Here is a 20,081-nt window from a genome sequence, read left to right as displayed (position 1 = left end):
CAGCCCCACTCACCTCACTGCACTGGAAGGCCCGTTGCTCTGAGCCAAACTATGGATACCCAGAGGAAGAGGGACAGATGGCTGCATCTGTAGGCATATGAATTTCATCTCACATACAGCTGAATCTCAAAACCTTGGTTGCCCATGCACAGATGCTGAAACGTGGTCTCTACATCATGTTTTCATTCCACCCAACAACAGGTCAATTAAAAACATGACTACACATAAATCAGATTTTGTTCACAGCAAAACTCCCCTGTTTAAAATCAACATTATCCTCAGAGATAAAGCAGAAAAAAAACAACCAACCACACTCTTATCTTAATAAGGAAAGTAAGCAAACTATAAGGAAGAAAGTTTCAGCCCTCTAAAGCTATATTATTCTTATAACAAGGAGCACTGCTGGCATGGATAAGACCTGTATACAAAAGACAGCACTTAATATCACAAAAGCTGGTTTTGTCCAACAGATGTAACCTACACATTTGAACTGAGAGGACATCAGGTAGATAAAAGACTAAATCCAAACTGCTCAGATTTTTTTGTATCTTTAAACTGTATTTTATTTTGTAAGGTTAGTGCTTTAAACTTAAACACTACACAAACACCTAAGCAGTATAATTTAATAAAGCTTAGTGGCAGACTTGGTAGAGTAGGGTTAATGGTTCATAGAATGGTTTAGGTTGGAAGGGACCTTGAAGATCATCTGGTTCCAATGCCCCTACCACTGGCAGGGACACCTTCCACAAGCCCATCTTGCCCAAGGCCTCATCCAACCTGGCCATGAACACCTCCAGGGAGGGGGCATCCTCTACCTCCCTGGGCAACCTGTTCCAGTGTCTCACCACCCTCACTGTCAAGAATTTCTTCCTAATCTCGTCTAAATCTGCCCCCCCCCCCTTGAGATTCAATCCATTCCCTCTTGTCCTATCACTACAATTCCTTTTAAAAAGTTTCTTCCTGGCTTTCCTGTAGGCCCCTTTCAGGTACTGAATTCTGCTCTAAGATCTCCCTGGAGCCTTTTCTCCGGGCTAAAGAGCCCCAGTTCTCAAAGCCTGTCTCCATAACAGGGGAGGTTCTCCAAGCCCTCTGATCATCTTTGTGGCCTCCTCTGGACCCACTCCAGCAGTTGCAGCCTTCTTACAGTTTCCCACATAAATATTTCTATGCTCAAACCAGTCCACTGAAATCATGCCCCAGCGCTATCTTACTGTTTTCCCCTCCCACCTCTCCATCCCCTTTCCCACTCATTTGGATTCAGAGAAGGCAATGCTATTTTTAATTGAGTAGACTTTTCAACATCACATAGTTAAACTCCTAACCCAGCAAGTCCTTCTCTGACTCTGCTCTAATTTGATTTTATCTTTCCTTAAATTGTGCAGCACCAAAACCGTGTGCAAGAGTCCAGATGATGTCTCAGCAGGTCTCTGTGTGGCAGGTTGCTCAAGACCAGACCTGTGCCCAGTACTTTTACAGTCACTTCCTGCTGGCAGCATAGAGATCCCACCATCACCCAACTCTACACTCTGGTACCTCCAAATGATAGACTCTCTCTTAAAGGAGAAGATGTTCCGCTCAAACACAGCCTCACACATACAAGCCTCCATTTTCCACTTTTAAATCTCACTTTTGAAAATCATTATCTCAATTCCCAAGGTCCTTCAAACTCTTCCTGCCTTCTAATTAAGCCTCTCAAAAATTCATCAATGGTTTCATCATTCTTAATTTTAAAATTTGCCTAAACAGATAAGATCCACTCCTGTCTAGCAAATCAGTTCTCTTAGCAAAACCACCAGGTTAGCATGACACAATTTGGGAAGCTCATTTTGCACTTGAACTTTCCTCCCTGCTTTCCACCAGCCCTTCAATTTCTTCTGAAGCTTCACCTGCAGCTGAAGTCAGACCAACTGCATTTTAGAACATTTTTTCACATTTTAAAAGCACCAGTGTAGTTATCTCCCATACTCTGGTATCTACTCTCAAAGTGTCACATCCTATTTAGAAGATAGTCTTAGAAGCTTGAAGTGTGAACTTTCAAGGGTTTTTTTCTAGAATTCACAAACTGCATTGGATTGGAAGGGACCCTCAAAGGTCATATTGTGCAACCTCCCTGCAGTCAGTCACCTCAAATGAGATCAGGAAGCCACATTGAGTCTCACCTTGAATGTCTATGGGACATCCATCAACCACATTCCTGGGAAACCTGTTCCAGTATTTCACCACTCTCATTGTCACAAGCTTCCTCCTAAATCTCTGCTCAAACCATTGCTGCTCAACCTGCCATTACAAGCCCTTCTATACAGTCCTTCCCAAAGCCTTCCTGTAGGTTCCCTTCAGATAATGAAATGCAGCTTTAAGGTCTCCACAGAGCCTTCTCCCCAGGCTGAACAGACAATTCTTTCAGCCTATCTCCATAAGACAGGTGCTCCAGCCCTCTGATCATCTTTGTGGTCCTCCCCTGGACCCACTCCTGCAGGTCCATGTCTCTTGTGTTGGGTGCCCCAGAGCTGGGCACAGTACTGCAGGGGAGGTCTCTGAATTGACTTTATTAAAATATTCAACCTGTATTTAATACAGTTTTGGCAATTGCTACTTCCAAATTACCTTCTCCCTTAATATTTCACTTCTTTTATTCCTGGGTTAAAAAAAAAAAAAACCCAGAAAGAAACAAAGAAATCAATCACTGTCCTTGTTGAAAGTTGATTACTTGTGTCATCCTGGTGAGCTCAAAGTACTGAAGAAATATCTGTGCTATTTCCTCTGAGATTTCTGCTACGATTGCTTGGAGTTGATTTTGAAACCACACACTCCTACAAATCACATCTCAGATCATCCTGAATCTCCTTCTTGGTACCAAATGGCTGCAATTGCTTTTTTCCATATTCTTCTATTAGCATGTCCCTCCTGTCTTGAACTGTGCAAAGTCCAAGCCTGGTCAGGTTTTAACAATGCTAAGCTCAGTTTCACTTTTTGATTGATAGTGTGACATTCCTGTCTCAGTTCTTCCTGTTGTTTTCCTGTACACTCTCTGCTTATTCCTTATCCCTTTTTGAGATAAGTGTCCATGCAATCAGATCACATCCTTGAGCTTTCCCCTCATGTCTCAAAAATTCCAACGGTGTGAACAATCTTCATTAAAATAGTCTCTCCATATTCAAGTCAGAGCAACCCTCTTCAGGCAATTTTCACATTGTTTCCTTCTGAAATCTTGACGCTTTAGTCCAGATTTACGAGTTTTAGAACATAGCTCTAAGCAGGATTTATTTTTGCTGTACAAGCATGGAAATTTGCATGATTAAAAAAGGCCTAGTTGCAGAAAACATGTAACATTTGCTTATACAGTGCCAGCACACCCATTTCATAGAATCATAGACTCGTCAGGGTTGGAAGGGACATCAAGGACCATCTAGTTCCAACCCCTCTGCCATGGGCAGAGATACTTTCCACTAGATCAGGTTGCCCAGAGTCACATCCAGCCTGGCCTTAAAAATTTCCAGGGATGGGGCTTCCATCACGTCTTTGGGCAACCTGTCCCAGAGTCTCACCACCCTTATGGGGAAGAACTCTTTCCTAACATCTAATCTAAATCTCCCCTCCTCTAGTTTGGATCCATTCCCCCTAGTCCTATCACTACCTGACCACTGCTCCCAGACTGAGTTGTCAGACTTGGTAATTCCCATGTTCAGTGCAGCTAAAATGAGTTTTTGCTATTATTCTTACAATCAATAGATCTCTTTGCATCCTCCAAATTCTTAAAAGGTTACACACACAGCACTAAGTAATATCACAAGACTCCATCTCAATTCTTTGGAATGAGATTGAGGTAGGTGTATAGAACACTTGGACAAGGTAATTTAAACAATATATGGACTGCACACTTTCAATACACAAATTGCTTTGAAAGCATGAGCCCCTCTGTTTCTCCAGCAATGCCCAAAGATTATCTGGATCTCCTACATTTAATATTTGTTTCAAATCATTTCCTTGCATGGATGTTTCTCCAACACACTGCTTTTAAATATGTATGAGTTAATCATATTTTTTTGCCCATGAGGAAATTTTTCTCTTCCAGATTAGGATTTACTCTAGCTCTCCTTTGCAAAGAACATCAAACACTTCACATGCATTTTATGGTTTGTTTGTGGGGGAAGAAAACATCGCAAGGATGATTATTCAGGGCAGGGTACCAAGGTACAACAAAGGAGCCACTGAGGGTAAAATACCAGAGAAATCAGAGTATGAGAGAAAGGATGTGTAAGGGTATTCCACTATCAACTGCCACAATTCAGCAAACACAGCTATCAGTTAAGAATGAACATTTTAGGACCTTGAAGAGAAATTTATTTCTGTGAAGACAGCTTCTCCTCCAACCTGGCAGCTTCCCAACTACTGTGTAAACCCTAAGTCCTATTCTGCATTCTTCAGCAGTTAACTGATATTTTTAGAGTTACACTGTTCAAAGTCTGTTCTGGGACATTCAGCATAAATCTGGGTTAAGTTTTCATTGAGCAAAGTCAATTCCCCATTACTTGCAAAAGCAGCAAGTTAAGATATCATATATAACCAAGATTTCTAATAATACATGACACACCAGATATGGAGGTGTAACACTTAACTGCAGAGTCTCAGCACTGCAAAGCCACTTGGGTTTTGCAAGGTACTTTGCAGGGCTCCAGACTCCAGAAAGATTTAGCTGACAAGCAGCACTGAATTTAAGCTGACTCCATATGGGAGAACTGCTGTCACCAATGCCTTCCAGAGCACAGGCTGCACCACACTGATACCTGCATCAGCATCTTCTAGTCCTTCTGGGTGACTGAGGTCTGTCATGACATGCAGTAGGAGTAGTATTGAGACCCATGTGAGACACTGTGTCCAGTTGTGGAGCCCCTATTACAAGATAGAGATGGGTGTGCTGGAATGTGTCCAGAGAAGAGCCACAAGGATGATCAGAGGGCTGGAGCACCTCTCCTACGAAAACAAGCTGAGAGAGTTGCGGTTGTTCAGTCTGGAGCAGACTCAGAGGAGACCTTATTATGGCCTTCCAGTATCAGGAGGGGTCCTACAAGAAAGCTGGGGAAGGACTTTTTAGGATGTCAGATAGTGATAGGACTAGGGGGAATGGATCCAAGCTAGAGGAGGAGACACTCAGATTAGATGTGAGGAAGAAGTTCTTCACCATGAGGGTGGTGAGACACTGGAACAGGTTGCCCAGAGTGGTGGTGGAAGCCCCATCCTTGGAATTTAAGGCCAAGCTGGATGTGGCTCTGGGCAACCTGACCTAACGGAAAGTGTCCCCGCCCATGGCATAGGGGTTGGAACATCCTTGGGATGCTTTCCAACCCTGACAATTCTATGATTCTATGTCAAATACCTGCAGGGACCCACAAGTCTTGTAGAACCACTCACAGGCTCTTCCACACTGTATGTCCTTGGGGGAGGCTGAGTTACAGAAGCACAGCACCAACAAAATTCAAGGTTTATCCAGCAGTATTTCTGATCCAGCAGAGTTACAGCACTTCATCTAATGAAAGCAACTATACTGTAATCCCTGACAGCTCTATGTTCACAATTCCAGGCATTCATGTCTATGCTTAGGTAATCTGCTCCAGAACAGGATGATGGCTGACTCCATGTATGACTCCATGTCACACTCTGAAGAAGTGAGCTCTGTATTTATAGGCTAATTTCCGAGGACCAGGATTAAGAGAATTAGCTACCAATTGAGTATTGAACAACCAGAAATCATCCAGTTTGGTTTCCACATGCTGACAGATGTCAACAATTAGAGCTTTGATTCCACTGCTGCAGCCTAAATACCTGCATTCAAATGTTTGGGGGTTTTCTAACCATGAAGTCTTTTAAAAAAGTAGACCTAGACATATTCCAGCTAGCCAACCTTCATGAAGTATTCCCATCAGAACTCAAAAAATCAGCACTTTCCACCACCAGAGAGTAAAAGGCACTTGATATAACAATGCCCATTCTGCCATGCATGTAATTGTTTCACAACTGTATCATTCCTGCTACACAAAACATTTCTAGGCTGATTTACACTTAATAAACTACACTGAGTTTCAAGTTTGCAGTATGAACACCAGTGATCTTGCAGTGACCACTCGAGCCAGCTGGATAGGAGTTTTAATTCCTGAAACTCAGAAGTGGCTACAGCTAATCTCCTTCCTTAAAGTGATGGTGAGAGTGCAAGAAAAGGAGGGTGAAACTAACCTTGTTTAAAGAAGTGACTTGCATTCAAGGAATGAGACACAAACTATTCTTCTAGCTTTGACTACCTCATGGCAGTGTGAGAAGAAAATACTCCATGGTGGATTTTCACATTATTCAAATATGTGAAATTTTGACACTTCAAATGTGAATTTGCAATTCAGAAATGATGGGATTGCTATCAGGCTGTTCTTAGTCACCACCCTTACAAGCAAAGTACAAGGCACATTCATCCTAAAGAGGAAATCAGACATGTAGCTTGGATAAAACTAGCTTTAGGTTGTGCAAAACAAGTGGTATCTAAGAACTAGTACTGCTGATCACTCATTTGTATTTGATACACAAAATAATGGCCACTGCAAACAGCTAATCCTCACTTTAGCAGCAGTGAAAATTAAATCCTTACAAGCACCAGCATCTGTGTCGTCATTGCTAGGGCACATGCAACATTAAATACAAAGGGTCTGACCCATACAGTACCTTGCAGTAAGGTTTCCAAATCCAAGCTTCTAACATTTACGACTACTGGGAAGGATACACTGTTTCTGAAGAAGCAACACCTAATATGGAACACTAATTAAGAGACCTACTAAGAAAAATTAAGACTTTCCAACAAAACCATCTTCCACTACCCACCACCATCCCTATTTACAAATGGGTTGTGCAGAAAATTACTGCCCCAGTGTAGACATCCACACCTCTGTGCTTTCCACCTCCTCAGCAGAGAAAGCTAATCTGGTTTTGACAGGGTGATAGCCAATACCTTGGTAGGGTATCAGAGCAGGAGCTGATAACAAGTGGTGGAGATACCAAAGGAGCAGGAAAGGTACAGAAGAGAAATCAACAGGACCAGGTAGTATTCCTAGGTCAGAGACAGCAGGCTGGGGGCACTCCCCAGCATGGCTCTACTTGGCCTGGCAAAGTTTTCTTCTCCAGGACAGATTTTTCAGTAGCTCCCTGTCCTCTTCTGTCTTACTAACACCAGAATACATAGTCTGAGCAGAGTCATCACCAGACAGTCCAAGGGGACCATACAAGGGAACAGCTTTGGTCTCAAGTGACACAGCTGGAAGAGCAGGAAAGGACTGCTGAGAGAGCATGCATTTCAGTTACAAACATGGCTGAGCGCTTCCATGGATGAGATCCTACCTTCAGAAAAGAGCTGGAGAGATTGAGTCTCCATTCCAAAGGGCTGATGTTACACAGTGCATCACAATCCAGTGTGTGCTATCCATACTGCAGAAGTCTCAAACTGTCATCTCTTTAGTACCCATTGACTATTTTCAAGCTTTAGGATTTCATTTCCAATTCAAGAAGAGTCCTAACACAGGCTTGTGGTAATGAACTTGAGGCAAATCAGGAGGGGGGGAAATTAAAGCATAACTGAAAACCAATCTAAACTTTTCAGAAGTAAACACACACACAAAACATAAGAATTAGATTATTAAGAATCCCCTTTCCCCTTCATTCTAATCCCCTATTCTCTTCATTTTGCAATTGCCCACGCCTTAGAAACAATGACACAAAGGGGATAATCTCTGACTGACAACTTGCCGGTGGATGTATCCCTTCCAATGGAGGGATGTAAATATCACATTTGCCACTCAGAGCCTTAAGCCATCACTTAGGCACCACAGATTTACATGGGAGGCAGCACTGAAAGAATTCATTGCATTTAAATACTAACATTAGATTATCAATGTTACCTAGCTCAAATCTTCAGCAACATTTTCCTGTGCTGTATCTTTAGCACAGGGTTCTCTCTTTTTTAAAAGTATCTTTTATTGATGAAAAACTCAGTGTTTAAACCCTACTCTTTTCCTGCACATATGTTAAATCCATAGACAGCTAACTATCATGTCCAGCAGAAGAAAACCAACGCAAGATATTGCCAACCAATTTAAACAGGAACTTTCATTTTTCACTGTGAGAGAACCTAACTTATTACCTTCTTCAGAAGATAATTACTCAACATGTGAAGTTCCATAAGGAAAAAAAAAGTATTTCAAATATTCTCTTTAACTGAAACTGAGGAGCATCTACTTTACTTCCAACAGATTGTTACAGCCATTGATTTCAAGTCCTGGTTAAACTAAAATTTCAGTGTTACTGTATCAGTTCTCTTTCATTTTCCTGATGATACCTAGAGTAGCATAAACCCCATTTTCAAAAGAACTAGCTCTCCAGTGTGAATTCTAGCAATGCAGCAAGGCTCATTGGATGTCATCCTATAACTGGCAAACACTGGGGTTTTTTTTGGTAAGATTCTCAAGCACATTCCCTTGGATCTACATTTCCTGCATTTTCAGATATATTTTAAGAACCTCAGTTCACCCCAAGATCATGGGAAAGAACAGGATGAAACACAAGAGCCATGAACTTCAGAAACCAAATTTCAGTATTAGCCACTGGTTTACTATGCATGGATCTTGGCAAGTAACTTCAGCTTGGCCATATGTGACACACCAATACTTGCTTACATCCAAAGAGTAAGAATTAAAGGTCGGGCAGTGATTTAAAATAGATCTATACATACACTTCACAAGGTATTTCCTCCACGGGACAACAGGGTGCTCTCTTACCAGATGATGTTTTGTTACAACACCACTCAGGTTCAGGAGAAAATATCTTTCTGTTTTACTTTCCTGCAGTTGTTTTAGCACTTGAAAGAAACTGAATTAATTTGTCTTATGGAACTTATTTATTTAAGGACATTCAATACGCTATACTCATTTAAAGTGATGTTAAAACATGTAACTGAAGAACCTCTCGGTTCAAGACAACTGGTTCAAATTTAGCCAGTGTCTTTTATTTCACCATATTATATTCCAATGAAAGCTCTTTTTTGGGAAGAGAGAGGGACAAAGCTGGAGCAAAACTGTTTTGGCCATACAATTATGGGAATACTATTATTCAGGCACCAGGAAATAGGAAGCGTCACAAAAATTACTTCCTTACCTACTCTTGTTAGAAATGAAGGAAAAAATCTTCTTGATCTCTGGTATAAATACTTATGATGCCAAAATATTGGATGGCTTAAAGCCAGGATATTAAAATAGTTCTGCCTTTTGAAGTCTGAATTTAAGGTTTTTAAATACTGATATCCCTTACAAGTCTAGGGATCAGCAACACTGTCTGTCTTACTCCTCACTCCAGTAGTTTTTTTATCTACCTGCAGAACAACAGATCCACAAATTATTCCACACTGAGCTACACAGTTTACATCTTTAATTTCTCTTACTAATGCTGGCACTGCTTCAAGAGTTATGCTGGGAAGTAAAAAATACTGGGAACCTCTAAGAGCCAAACTGATTTTTTTTTTTTTTCAGATCTCCTTAAAACCAATCTGTGCCTCCAAAATTTGATATAGAAAAAAGCGTTTGCTCTACAGACAACATGAGAGAAAGCTAGAAAAACACCAAGCATGGGGGTAACAGCACCACCAGATTAACACTAAACAAATCAAAGCATTTGATGAAAGCAATAGTGAGCTTGAATCACACAAGTCAGTTACATCCTCATGTATACAAAACACCACATACCACGTGAAAACCCAAACTGAACAGGAAACCCACTCTCATATTTATACAAGCTACTTTACATAACAGCAACGACTGATTTTAGCCAGTTTAGGCTAGAAAGAAAACAACTTGCTTTTAATGCTGTAAAACATAAGCAGTCACAAGGAGCAGGTTTTGTTTGACTGTCCAAAGGGTTTCTTTTGATTATTACTGGAACATCCTTTATTGTCATAAACCGGGCAGCCTCACATTCTGTTGACGTTACATTTATGCAATCAGAGACTTATCAGATCTATTCCCTCTAAGAAAACCAGGTGCTGTTTCATTCAGACACTTTTCAGATTGCCAGCTCCCCCCCAAAAATGAACATAGGCTATGAAATCATAGCTGCTAGTAAGGAACAAGCATGTCTGAAAGGGGAAGAAAGGAGCAGACTCACACATTGAAGGTTTATCCTACAATACTAGGCTTTCTGCCCTGGCACAGCTTTCCTTTTCTTAGCACCTTGAAATCAGTATACTGCATCCATGATTTCTCATCCACTCAGTGTCAATACTAATCAAACAAATACTGGCATCCATGGTTTCCTAACAACCAGAGCGCCTCAGATTTGCTTAAAAGAAAATACCAAATTCTTCAAGTTTCAGCTCTAAACACCCAGGGGTTTTGCTACAGAACAAAACCACTGATAGCATCTGAGAAGGAAAGGAGAGAAACAATGATGATGGGAGAAGAAACAGAGCATGCTGCTTTCATTCATGTAGTAGTGATGTCAACATCTGCAATGGTAGTTGCTCTGACCTGTAAAGGCTCAAAGCTGGAGTGTTTTCACAAAGATCTCCTTTATAAAAAGAGCCTCTAGCAAAACATTAAAACATCCACCACAAAATGGCTTGGGAGGATAGCCAGTTCAAGGAATCCACACTGGGAAAGGCTGAAAGGAGGTGGGGAAGGGACAGGTGTCTCAAAGAAGAGAAAAACATCTATCCATCAGAGTCACAGGCAGTCTCCAGCACTAGCAATATTCATGAAACAATCCAAGTCAGACTGCAGAGCCAAACAGATCCACACTGGTGAGAAAAACAACAGGATTATACCCAGAGCCTAAGCTCACATTTTTACAGCAGTGGGAAATGGGCTGGGGGGGAAATAATAAAAAAACCACCAAAAACCAAGCAGCCTTAATCAAGTCATTTCCCCAAGACTTGCATACTGATAACAACTATAAATAGCTGGAGTAGCACATTGTTTAACAAGCTGCATCAAGATGGTCTGTGTTTGAAAACAGAACGTTCTTCCCCCCCCCACTATTCCAAGTCCTCCATTATTACTGCAGCAGTCCTCCAGCAATCAATTTTCTATCTGCTGGTATCACCAGACAGGCTACAAACAGTTTTTAGCAGCCACACATCATGTGCTAAAATGCAGAGAACGAGCAAGGAAAACAAAGACAAAATCCTGCCCCGTGGTGTGCAACTATATTCCAAACTTAAGTACAAACAGCTCTAGGGGCTTTTTTTGGGGGGGGATGGGGGAGAAGAGGTTGGGGGGATCTGGTAACCCTTCTTCATTTACAAGACTGAAGTAATTTGGTATCTTATTCCCCTAGCCTGCTAGAAAATGGTGCCTGCATTTTGGTAAAATAAAGCTGTTGACGTGTGCAATCGTGGTCATTATTAGGGCGATCACGTTGTTTTCATTCATTCATTCAGGATTTGCTGGAGGATGTCAGCTTCTGCAGCAGCAGCTGGCTTGACCTGGAGGAGGGGGGGAACAAATTCCTTGCAGTGCATACAGATTACAGAGTGCATTTTTTGATGGGCCATTTATGATTTTTCAGAGATTGCACTCATTAAAGCGAATCGAGCCCTGTATGCTGCTAATGTGGCTCACCATCAGGCAAGCTCAAACAAGTTTAATGATGAAAAAAGTCATTCAAGTACTCATTTACAGTCTCATTTATTAAGGCTAAAGTAGCCCAGGGATGAAGATGACTAAAACCACTTTCTAAAATTAAAATTTCCCCTCCAACAACAACAAGAGGAATTATATGGAATAATGATAAACATGACAGCTTTGCTGAATTTTTCCTTGCTTGCAGGTAACTTGCTCATATTCCTCCCTCTTCAAAACACCTTAAGCACAGACCTTTCTACGCTGCACCACTACAATGTTTTGCTCTGGGTTCCCACAATTAAATAATTCACAGCATTCAGCAGCATCACTATTTTTATGTCCTCTTTCTGGTCGTTGTGCCTATCTTCCTACTAGCATTTCCAAGGGTTAAAGAAGGAAGTCTACATTTAGTAGTGGGAAAAACATGATCTTTAACATTTTAAATACAGCTTGAAGGAAGCAAAGCCACTGAAGCTCAGTTTCATTTTCAAGCACGCAAAAAAAAACCTCTCTGCATAAATAAATGATCTTTTTGAGAAGTTATGGAGTATCTCTGTGCAGTTTATAACCCAACCAATCTGAATAAGCACAAGTACTCTGTAGGGTAAATTAACTCCACGCATAACTGGCAGTGACATATTGCTCGTTTGCTAAACACTCCCCATGTCCTAGGACTGTTCTGATGACAAGAGATTTGCCCGAGCAACAAACAACAACAGATTGTAAGATTTTACTACACAGTAAAACGGAAAAGGAGTGGGGGGGAAAAGAGAAGGCAACACATTTCTCTGCTAGAAAACAGGTTGGCAACCGAGGCAGACCACAATTTGCCACAGAAACACAACACAGTAAGCCTTAAGGAAGGGACAGAACAAGGGAGGGGTATTGAGAACCACAGAAAACGTTCCCAGAACGAGATGATGTAGGATACCTGATAGCAGGGGAACATAAAAAGTGCATTTAGTCCAATTCATTCAACTGCTGGAGTGATGGGGGAGAGGGGGAAGGTTAAGATGGCCACTGCCACTTTAACACATTCAGTAATTTAACAGACAACCTGCCGCAGGTTAAGTTGGGCTCGTTAGGAAACAGTTTTACATTGGGAGCTTTACAGGCCTATTTTGGATATGTTTGGGTTGGTTTGGGGTTTTTTGTGGTGTTTCGTTGTTTACATAGTGAAGGATTCAGTATTAAGTACCACAAGGAGACAGACCCTGTTACTTGGTTTTAAGCATCACAAATAAGGGAATTTCCTTCTGGTTTTGGAACCCGTGCTTTAAAACATTACATATTTTAACCTAAGATGTTGCAAAATTCCAAGTCTTCTAAGAAACCAAGGTCTGCAGAAAGGAAGGGCGTCTGAGGGTTGGTTTTAACACATACACACACACTTAAGAACTGGGTTGTGACACCCCAGATACAGATCTAACCCATTATCAATCGGTACTAAATAATTACACCTGTAGAGGGGAAGAGGGTTAATTTTAGACTCGCGCCTCTGTTAACACACCTCCACTTCCAAAGCCTGTGAGCAAGCAGCGCAGAAGGCACCAGGAACTCTGCTCTCGGAACCCCTCGGGCTGCTTCCCTGCGCAGAGGGGCAGGGCTGGAGTGGCGGAGCCGCCGGCAGCCCCCCCAAGGACAGTGGGGAGGGGGCGGCGCGGCTCACCCTGGCTCCCATCCACCGGGGAGGCATTTCATTCCGAGACTGGAGTTGCGGGGGAAGGATGGGGCTATTTTTCCCAAGCTGGATCTTCACCGAGCCCGGGGAGGATGACATTTAGGGGCTCACCCGCCTCCTCGGGGGAAGGCGGCGGGACGAGGCGCTTTCCACCGCTCGAACGCCCCCCTAACAGGGCAAACACGGCATCCGCCCCGCTCCCTGACGTGGCGAGCGGAGGTGTTCTAGGGCTTACCCACATCCCCCCCATTACTCTACACACTCCAGGACTCCTGGGGGCTGCTCCCTCCGGGCCAGACCAGCAGCTGACCCGGAGGTGAGGGCACAACGAACCCCGCACGGGTGAGCCGAGGCCGGGGTGCCCGGCAAGCACTCCGGGAGAACTGGAAAGTGGGCGCCGGCTTTGTCCCAATGTTTTACCTCTGTACACCGGGGAGCTGGGGCTCCGTCTCTCAGGTGAGCTGCTCCTCCTGCTGCCGCCGCTGCTCTCGGGCGAACGCCGCTGCCTGCCTTTCACCCTGCCCGGCTCCGCCGCGCCGCCTCCCGCTGCCAACGGCGGAGTTGCGCTGGGCGGTGGCGGGCTGCCTCCACCGCGACCCCCGCCGCCGCCCCCCGGCCCGGTATTGCTGCCCACCGAGGCGGAGGGGGACCGGGTCGGGCTGTGCTGGTTGCCCCGCAGGAGCTGGTATGGGACGGTCGCTCGGATGGGCTGCAGCAGCCGACTGGTACCCGCCGAGCCTCCCCCTGCGCCGTTACCTGGGCCCCCAACCGTGCCGCTCCCGGCAGTGGGGGACCCGGTGGCGCCGCGCCTCATCCTCTGCGGCGGAGGCTGGTGGTGGGAGGCGGGGGTCTGCGAGGAGCTGGATGAGGAGGACATAGCGGGGATGCGCAGGACCCGGTTGGTCGCTTGCTCCGGCTGCTACCGGGGGCCCGAGCTCGGCCACCGGCGTCCTGCATGCACCGGCCGCACGGGGAAGAGGAGGAGGAGGGAGAAGGGGGGGAGGAAAGAGGGAGGGGGCGGGGCGGGACAAGCGCTTCACGGCCCGAGGGAGTCTCCGCGCCGCCTGCCCAGCTGCCCCCGGCGCTTCCTATCGGTGCCGGCGGCTACTCCCACGCCAGGCTCTAGCCATTGCTGCCCGCCCCAGCGTCGTGGGCACCGGGGGCGCTGCCCGAGCCCCTCGACTGCTCACATCGTACAGCGCTGCCCGCTCTGTGCGGTCGGCGGCAGGGCGCGACGAGGGCACAGGCAGCCGGATAGAGTAGGATGAGGTGAGGAGGAGGCGCTCCCAGTCAGCTCCTGCTCCTGCCCCCGCCAGCGCCCGGGACCAGCAGCCACCACCATCCGCTCCCCGCGCCGCCCTGCCTCCGAATGGCAACGCGCAACCCCGACGCCCGGCCGCGACGGAGAGGGGCGGGCAGACTGATTCGCTTATTGGCCACCACAGCGGCGCTGTCTTGGGCTTCATTGGCCAGCAGCTCTATCGCTCTAGGTTCTCAACCAATGATGGGGCTCGGGGCCGAGCAGCGGGGCGGGGTCTCCGGCGTGGGCAGGCGGGCTGAGGGAAGTGGGATGTGGCAGCCGCGGGAGGGGCGGGGAGGCGGCTCCGGGGTAGGGCTGGGCGGCCGTGCGGGGCGGACCCTGCGGGGCGAGGCGGGGTGGGGAGGCGGCTCCGGCTGCGTCCGTGGGACCGCCTGCCTCTGCGGGGCACGTGGCCCGGCCGCTGTCGGTCTGCGGGCGCCCCACGGAAGCGACGTCTTGGTGCGGGGAGGGGAGCCGTGGAGGCAGCCTGGCCGGCCCGGGGCGGCTCTACTCGACAGGCTTTTACCCCTGGCCAGCGGCCCATTTCCTCCCGCAAACTTGCCTCCGAGGGTGTGCAAGCGGCCCGTAAAGATGGCCTCCTCCGCTGGCTCCGCGGGGGCTGTCCGGCCGACAGGGCCTGCAGGAGATGCTGCGGTGGGATGCCCGGGCCGGTGGGGCTGTGCAATTTGGGAGCACTGGGCTGTACCGGCGATGGATGGAGAGGGAGGACAGCACTCCCCCAGGGGGGCTGTTCAGTAAGGTACCAAGATGTGTTCTTGAGTTTAATAGGCTTTAGGAGGATGCTGACTGAAGAGAGCAGGGTCTCGGAGCCATGCCTCGCTTTACCCCTAATCCCAGCAGGCTTTCCATCACATTTACTCCACTCTTGTGCATGGAAAGCTCAAACACAGCCAAAATTACCTGTAACAACGTTTATACTAATCCACTGTACGTGACTGTCGAGCCTTAACAATAATTTTCCTTTAGCTAAGGGATGAAGATGTTCTTCAAGCTCTAATTAAGTGTAGTTACAGCATTTCATAAGTGTGTATGAAACTGAGGTGATTTTTTTTTTCTTGATGTACATCCAGCAACACTTCAGACAACGTCAAGAGGAAAATAAAAAGTTTTAAAGTGATGTTAAGTGCTTTTGTTGAGCTTCCACTAGATGAATTGATAACATGAGTCAACGGGACAGAAAGAAAATAAAGATGAGTAGCTTAATAGCTAAGAAAATAAATGTCTATAAGATCAGAAAGATAAGTTGAACTGGGTCCAGCCAGAAGAGTGTTTATTTTGGATCTGACACGAATGGGATGCTAATGGAGGTGAAGGAAAAATGCAGAGCTTTGCTCCATGGAGGAAGCTAGCTCAGTGTGGTAGCCTCTCAGATTCAAAGTGTGGCTTTAAAAAAACAGAAAGGACATAGAACAGACACTAGAATGGCTGGTTGGTGTTTAACAAGCTATATTTTACTATATAAGATACTGCTTTCAAGTCACTCAGTAGTCAAGTAAAGGTGTCACAGAATTAAGTATATCCCTCTTTTCAATTGCATGATAAACACTCATGATTGTCTGGGTAGCACCCTTCAGGTTATTACACTTAACTCTGTACTTCTGAAGCTGTCCACACCTATCCTTATCCCCTGGTAGCCCAGGAACCAGATGATAGTCCCAATATGAAACTGTATTCTAGGAAAATGCATCTATTCATGGGCTGTTAAGGAGACTTTGTTTGCACTAGCACCATGTGATGCAGTCAGCGCGGTTATGTTACAGAAGGGTTGGAATAATACACCTCACATCCACATCAGCATGTGCTCAGCCAACAAAGCCACCCATATAAATTAATTTTAAGAAAAATCAGCAACCATGTATTTTTCCATTAGTCCAGATCTCCCCTTTTTTTTTCCCCTGCTAGCACAAGCCAAATTTGTTTGTCTAACTGTGGTGGAGGGACTTTTCCCTCATGGATTTTGCACTGTGCTTAATCAAAACTTCTGTAGTCTATCTAATTTGTTGTGGGTTTGGTTTTGTTTTTCTGCTTCACTGCACTGGCCAGAAAGCATTCACCTGTAGAAGCAGTCTGCCCACACTCATAGTAGTGCTTTAAACACTAAGCATGTTTTCCTACATCTGAACTTTTGTCAGATAACAGAATCACGGAACTGTCAGGATTGGAAGGGACCTCAAGGATCATCTAGTTCCAACACCCCTGCCATGGGCAGGGACAATTTCCATTAGATCAGGTTGCCCATAGCCACATCCAGCCTGGCCTTCAAACTTCCAAGGATGGGGTCCAACCACCTCTATGGGTAACCTGTTCCTGTATCTCACCAACTGAGATGTTGCTGATACAGTAATCATTTGAAATCATTTGGTATCAGCTGAGAAAGAAGGTGTACCTTTGACCAGGACAACAGCTGATACGTGGCAGCTCTTGCCAGTGCTCAAGGTTACATCAGATTGAAATAAAGATGAACCATTATAACTTTGGAATTAGCTGCTTAAAAATGATTCCACAGTTGTTGCTAATACTCCCATCACGTTCTTCCCCATCAAAACAAGTGAGATCATAGAATCAGAATGGTAGGGGTTGGAAGGGATCTCCAGAGATTATTGAGTCCAACTCCCCTGCCAAAGCAGAATCACTTAGGGCAAGGTCATGCAGGAACACATCCAGATGGGCTTTGAAAGTCCCCAGAGAAGGAGACTCCACAACCTCTCTGGACATCCTGCTCCAGTGCTCTGTCACCCTTACAGTAAAGAAGTTTTTCCTCATGTTGAAGTGCAACTTCCTGTGTTCCAGTTCGTATCTACTGCCCCTTCTCCTATCAAAGAGCATTGGAAAGAGCCTGGCCCCTTCTTCTTGACACTCACCCTTCAGATATTTATAAACATTAAGATCTCCTCTCAGCCTTCTCCAGACTAAGCAGCCCCAGCCTTTCCTCTTCAGACATGTTCCAGTCTCTTCATCATCCTCATAGTCTCTGTTGGACACTCTGGTATATCCCTGTCCCTCTTGAAACTGGGGAGATGTTTGAATAGGTTGAGTAGATGCTTAAAGACAAGGTAAATGTGACACAAAGAAAATCCCACCAACTCCCAGTACAACAGAAAAAAAACCAACCCTTAACCACAGGACACAGCAGCAAGTTTTCCTTTCCAAACAGGCTGGAGACCATGCCAAAAACCTTACAGTCCAAACTGACCAACACACCCCCTGCATAACCTGAAAAGCAAGCAAAGAAAAAAAGGGTCTGAGGGCCACCTCCCATCAAACTGTTACCAGATACATCAACAGCTGTAGAGGGAAAACTTTGCTCCCCAGAAGTTATTTCCATCTTCATCCCTTTCTTAACTGGCATTAGCATACACAGTTCAGGAACACCATGCCATGTGCCCAGGGAACAGTGATTTCAGAGAAGAGCAAAGCATTCTTCCTTATTTTAAAGTGGTTTGCCAGCTGCTGAATTTTTCATTATGTTTTTGGTCTAGGTTTCAGAGTTCATCCCTGAGGGAATGCCATTGCTCTGTAATATTCAGGAGAAGATGTAACAGGGAGAGTGAAGCAAAACCTGAGCTCCTCTCAGAATCTTCATGTCTTTCAGAACCCCATGTTTGCCTTAAATACCCTGAGACAACTTTTCAAAAGCCGCATAAGAGGCACTTCTTACTTCTCATTTCCATTGTAAGAAGCTACCTCCTCAGACAGGAGGTGCTTAAGGGAGTTTACACTGGAGGTAACTGGAATGTCTGAAACTTCAATCCTCTTGGGAGACAGGGGGATCCTGAGCACAGCTTCTGGGAGAGAGGCATCCTGAAAGCAATGGGAATTACCCATCACAGCAGAAGTGTGGGAGAAAGGGAAGGAACTCAGTGCAGCAATGCCGACCAAGTATGGAGCAAAGCTGCAAGCATCTCTGTTACCAGTTACTAATGGGTTTATCTCATGGAATGCAGAAAGAGGTTTACTTGAGCATCCAAGAAGGTTCAGACAGTCACTGGGCACAGTGCAACCCTAATCTTCAGTTTGTTCCTACCTGTAGGCTTTAGAGAGGAAAATCTTCAAATCTGGATATCTCTTTTTTAAGGTCCCTACCTGGGCATAAGGCCATCACTACCCTGTTCCCAGTGTATCTGCCTGCTCCTCTCATTATTTTTATTTCTCTCTTATCTCCCTCTGCCTATGTTTTCTTTGCTGCCCTTTGCCCATTCCACTTAGAAACACTTTTTTCCTGACTTTCTATGAAGTTTTCACACAGTGCTTAATGCAAAACAGTAGTGAGAGAGGACACATTTATCTTCATGTATCTTTGGATCCATTCCCTGCATTTTACTTCCTCATAATGAATTGGGAATATTACATTTGGGAAGAAAGAAATAACAAAATTAAGTACTTACATCCCAGTAATATTATAAAGGAGACCACCATAAAGAATTATCTGTGGCCAAAGACTAGAACAACCCCAAACAAGCCAAACTCTCAGCTGGGTCTAAAATAAGTGCTCCACTATGCACTTGCAGCATCCCTAGGCAGGAATGGGAGTGCCCTTGTGTGAAATGCTGCTCTCTGGTGCCATTCTGTGCTGAGGCAGGAGTGGCCAATTCTCCTAGAAAAGGTCTGGTCTGTCTCAATGTGTTGGGTTACTTTTGCCTTTGAAACAAATTCTAACTAGAGCAAGCCAGTCATGGAAAAACCAAAATACATGGAATTATCTTTACTAGTTTTTGGTTGGGTTTTTTTTGACAGCTGGACACTGCCTTCATGAACCACACTCCATTTTCCCACAGCTCCAAATAGCTGATGGCATAGCTATGATCTCTTCAGGTCAGCTGAGCACTCTGTTGCCAGGTTTCTAGGGGTTGCCTTGCAATTGTGCCCGTGAATTCTCCAGGGCTGCTTGTACAGACAGCTCCACTGCTGGTTGATACAAGAGAAGAGGTTGGACTTGAGAAGTCTGGGTGAAACACAGAGGTGCAAGAAATGGGACACACACAAAAGAAGGAAAAAAAAATTGGGAAGGAGGTGATAGGGCCAGGACTCAGGCAGAGAGAGTAAGGGAGCCAAAATGGAGCAGGTAGAGGCAGGCAAAACTTCTGTGTCCCCATTCAGTGCCACTTCTAGCACTTCCAATTCAGGATGATTTTCATGTCTCTACATGCTTCAAGTTATTTTCTAACAACAAAAATGAAACCCACTACTGAGGACTTAACCTCCACAGTGCTATCAGCCAGTTTAGGGCCAAACACGTGGCCACACGTTAAGTTTCCTTTCTGCATGTCTTTGTTTTCCTGGAGATGTGAAAAAGGCATTGAGCAGAGGAATGTTAGAGCTACAGTGTCCCAACAGCATTTATACTAGGTCAAAGGGGAAAAAATATATTATAGTGTTGTCTTTTTAGTCAGATGCTACTTGTTACTCAATTTCATTCAGTACACAGGATTGTCACTAT

General features: G+C 45.0%; 1 protein-coding gene across 5 annotated transcripts in view; it reads right to left on the bottom strand.

The window, feature by feature from the left end:
* The window catches only part of GLCCI1 (glucocorticoid induced 1), a 59,910-nt gene extending 45,695 nt beyond the window's left edge, over positions 1-14,215 (bottom strand). For all 5 annotated transcript variants that reach the window (XM_054161118.1, XM_054161119.1, XM_054161120.1 and 2 more), the window contains exon 1: positions 13,744-14,215. In XM_054161118.1, the coding sequence (XP_054017093.1) occupies positions 13,744-14,200 (457 nt within the window). In that variant the 5' untranslated portion in view covers positions 14,201-14,215. The remainder of the gene's footprint in view (positions 1-13,743) is intronic.
* Positions 14,216-20,081: the final 5,866 nt, after the last annotated feature.

This window comes from Dryobates pubescens, chromosome 4, assembly GCF_014839835.1.
Source record: "Dryobates pubescens isolate bDryPub1 chromosome 4, bDryPub1.pri, whole genome shotgun sequence".
Taxonomy (NCBI): Eukaryota; Metazoa; Chordata; class Aves; order Piciformes; family Picidae; genus Dryobates; species Dryobates pubescens.
The sequence above is the reverse complement of the archived record's forward strand: the minus strand, read 5'-3'. Positions and strand labels throughout refer to the sequence as shown.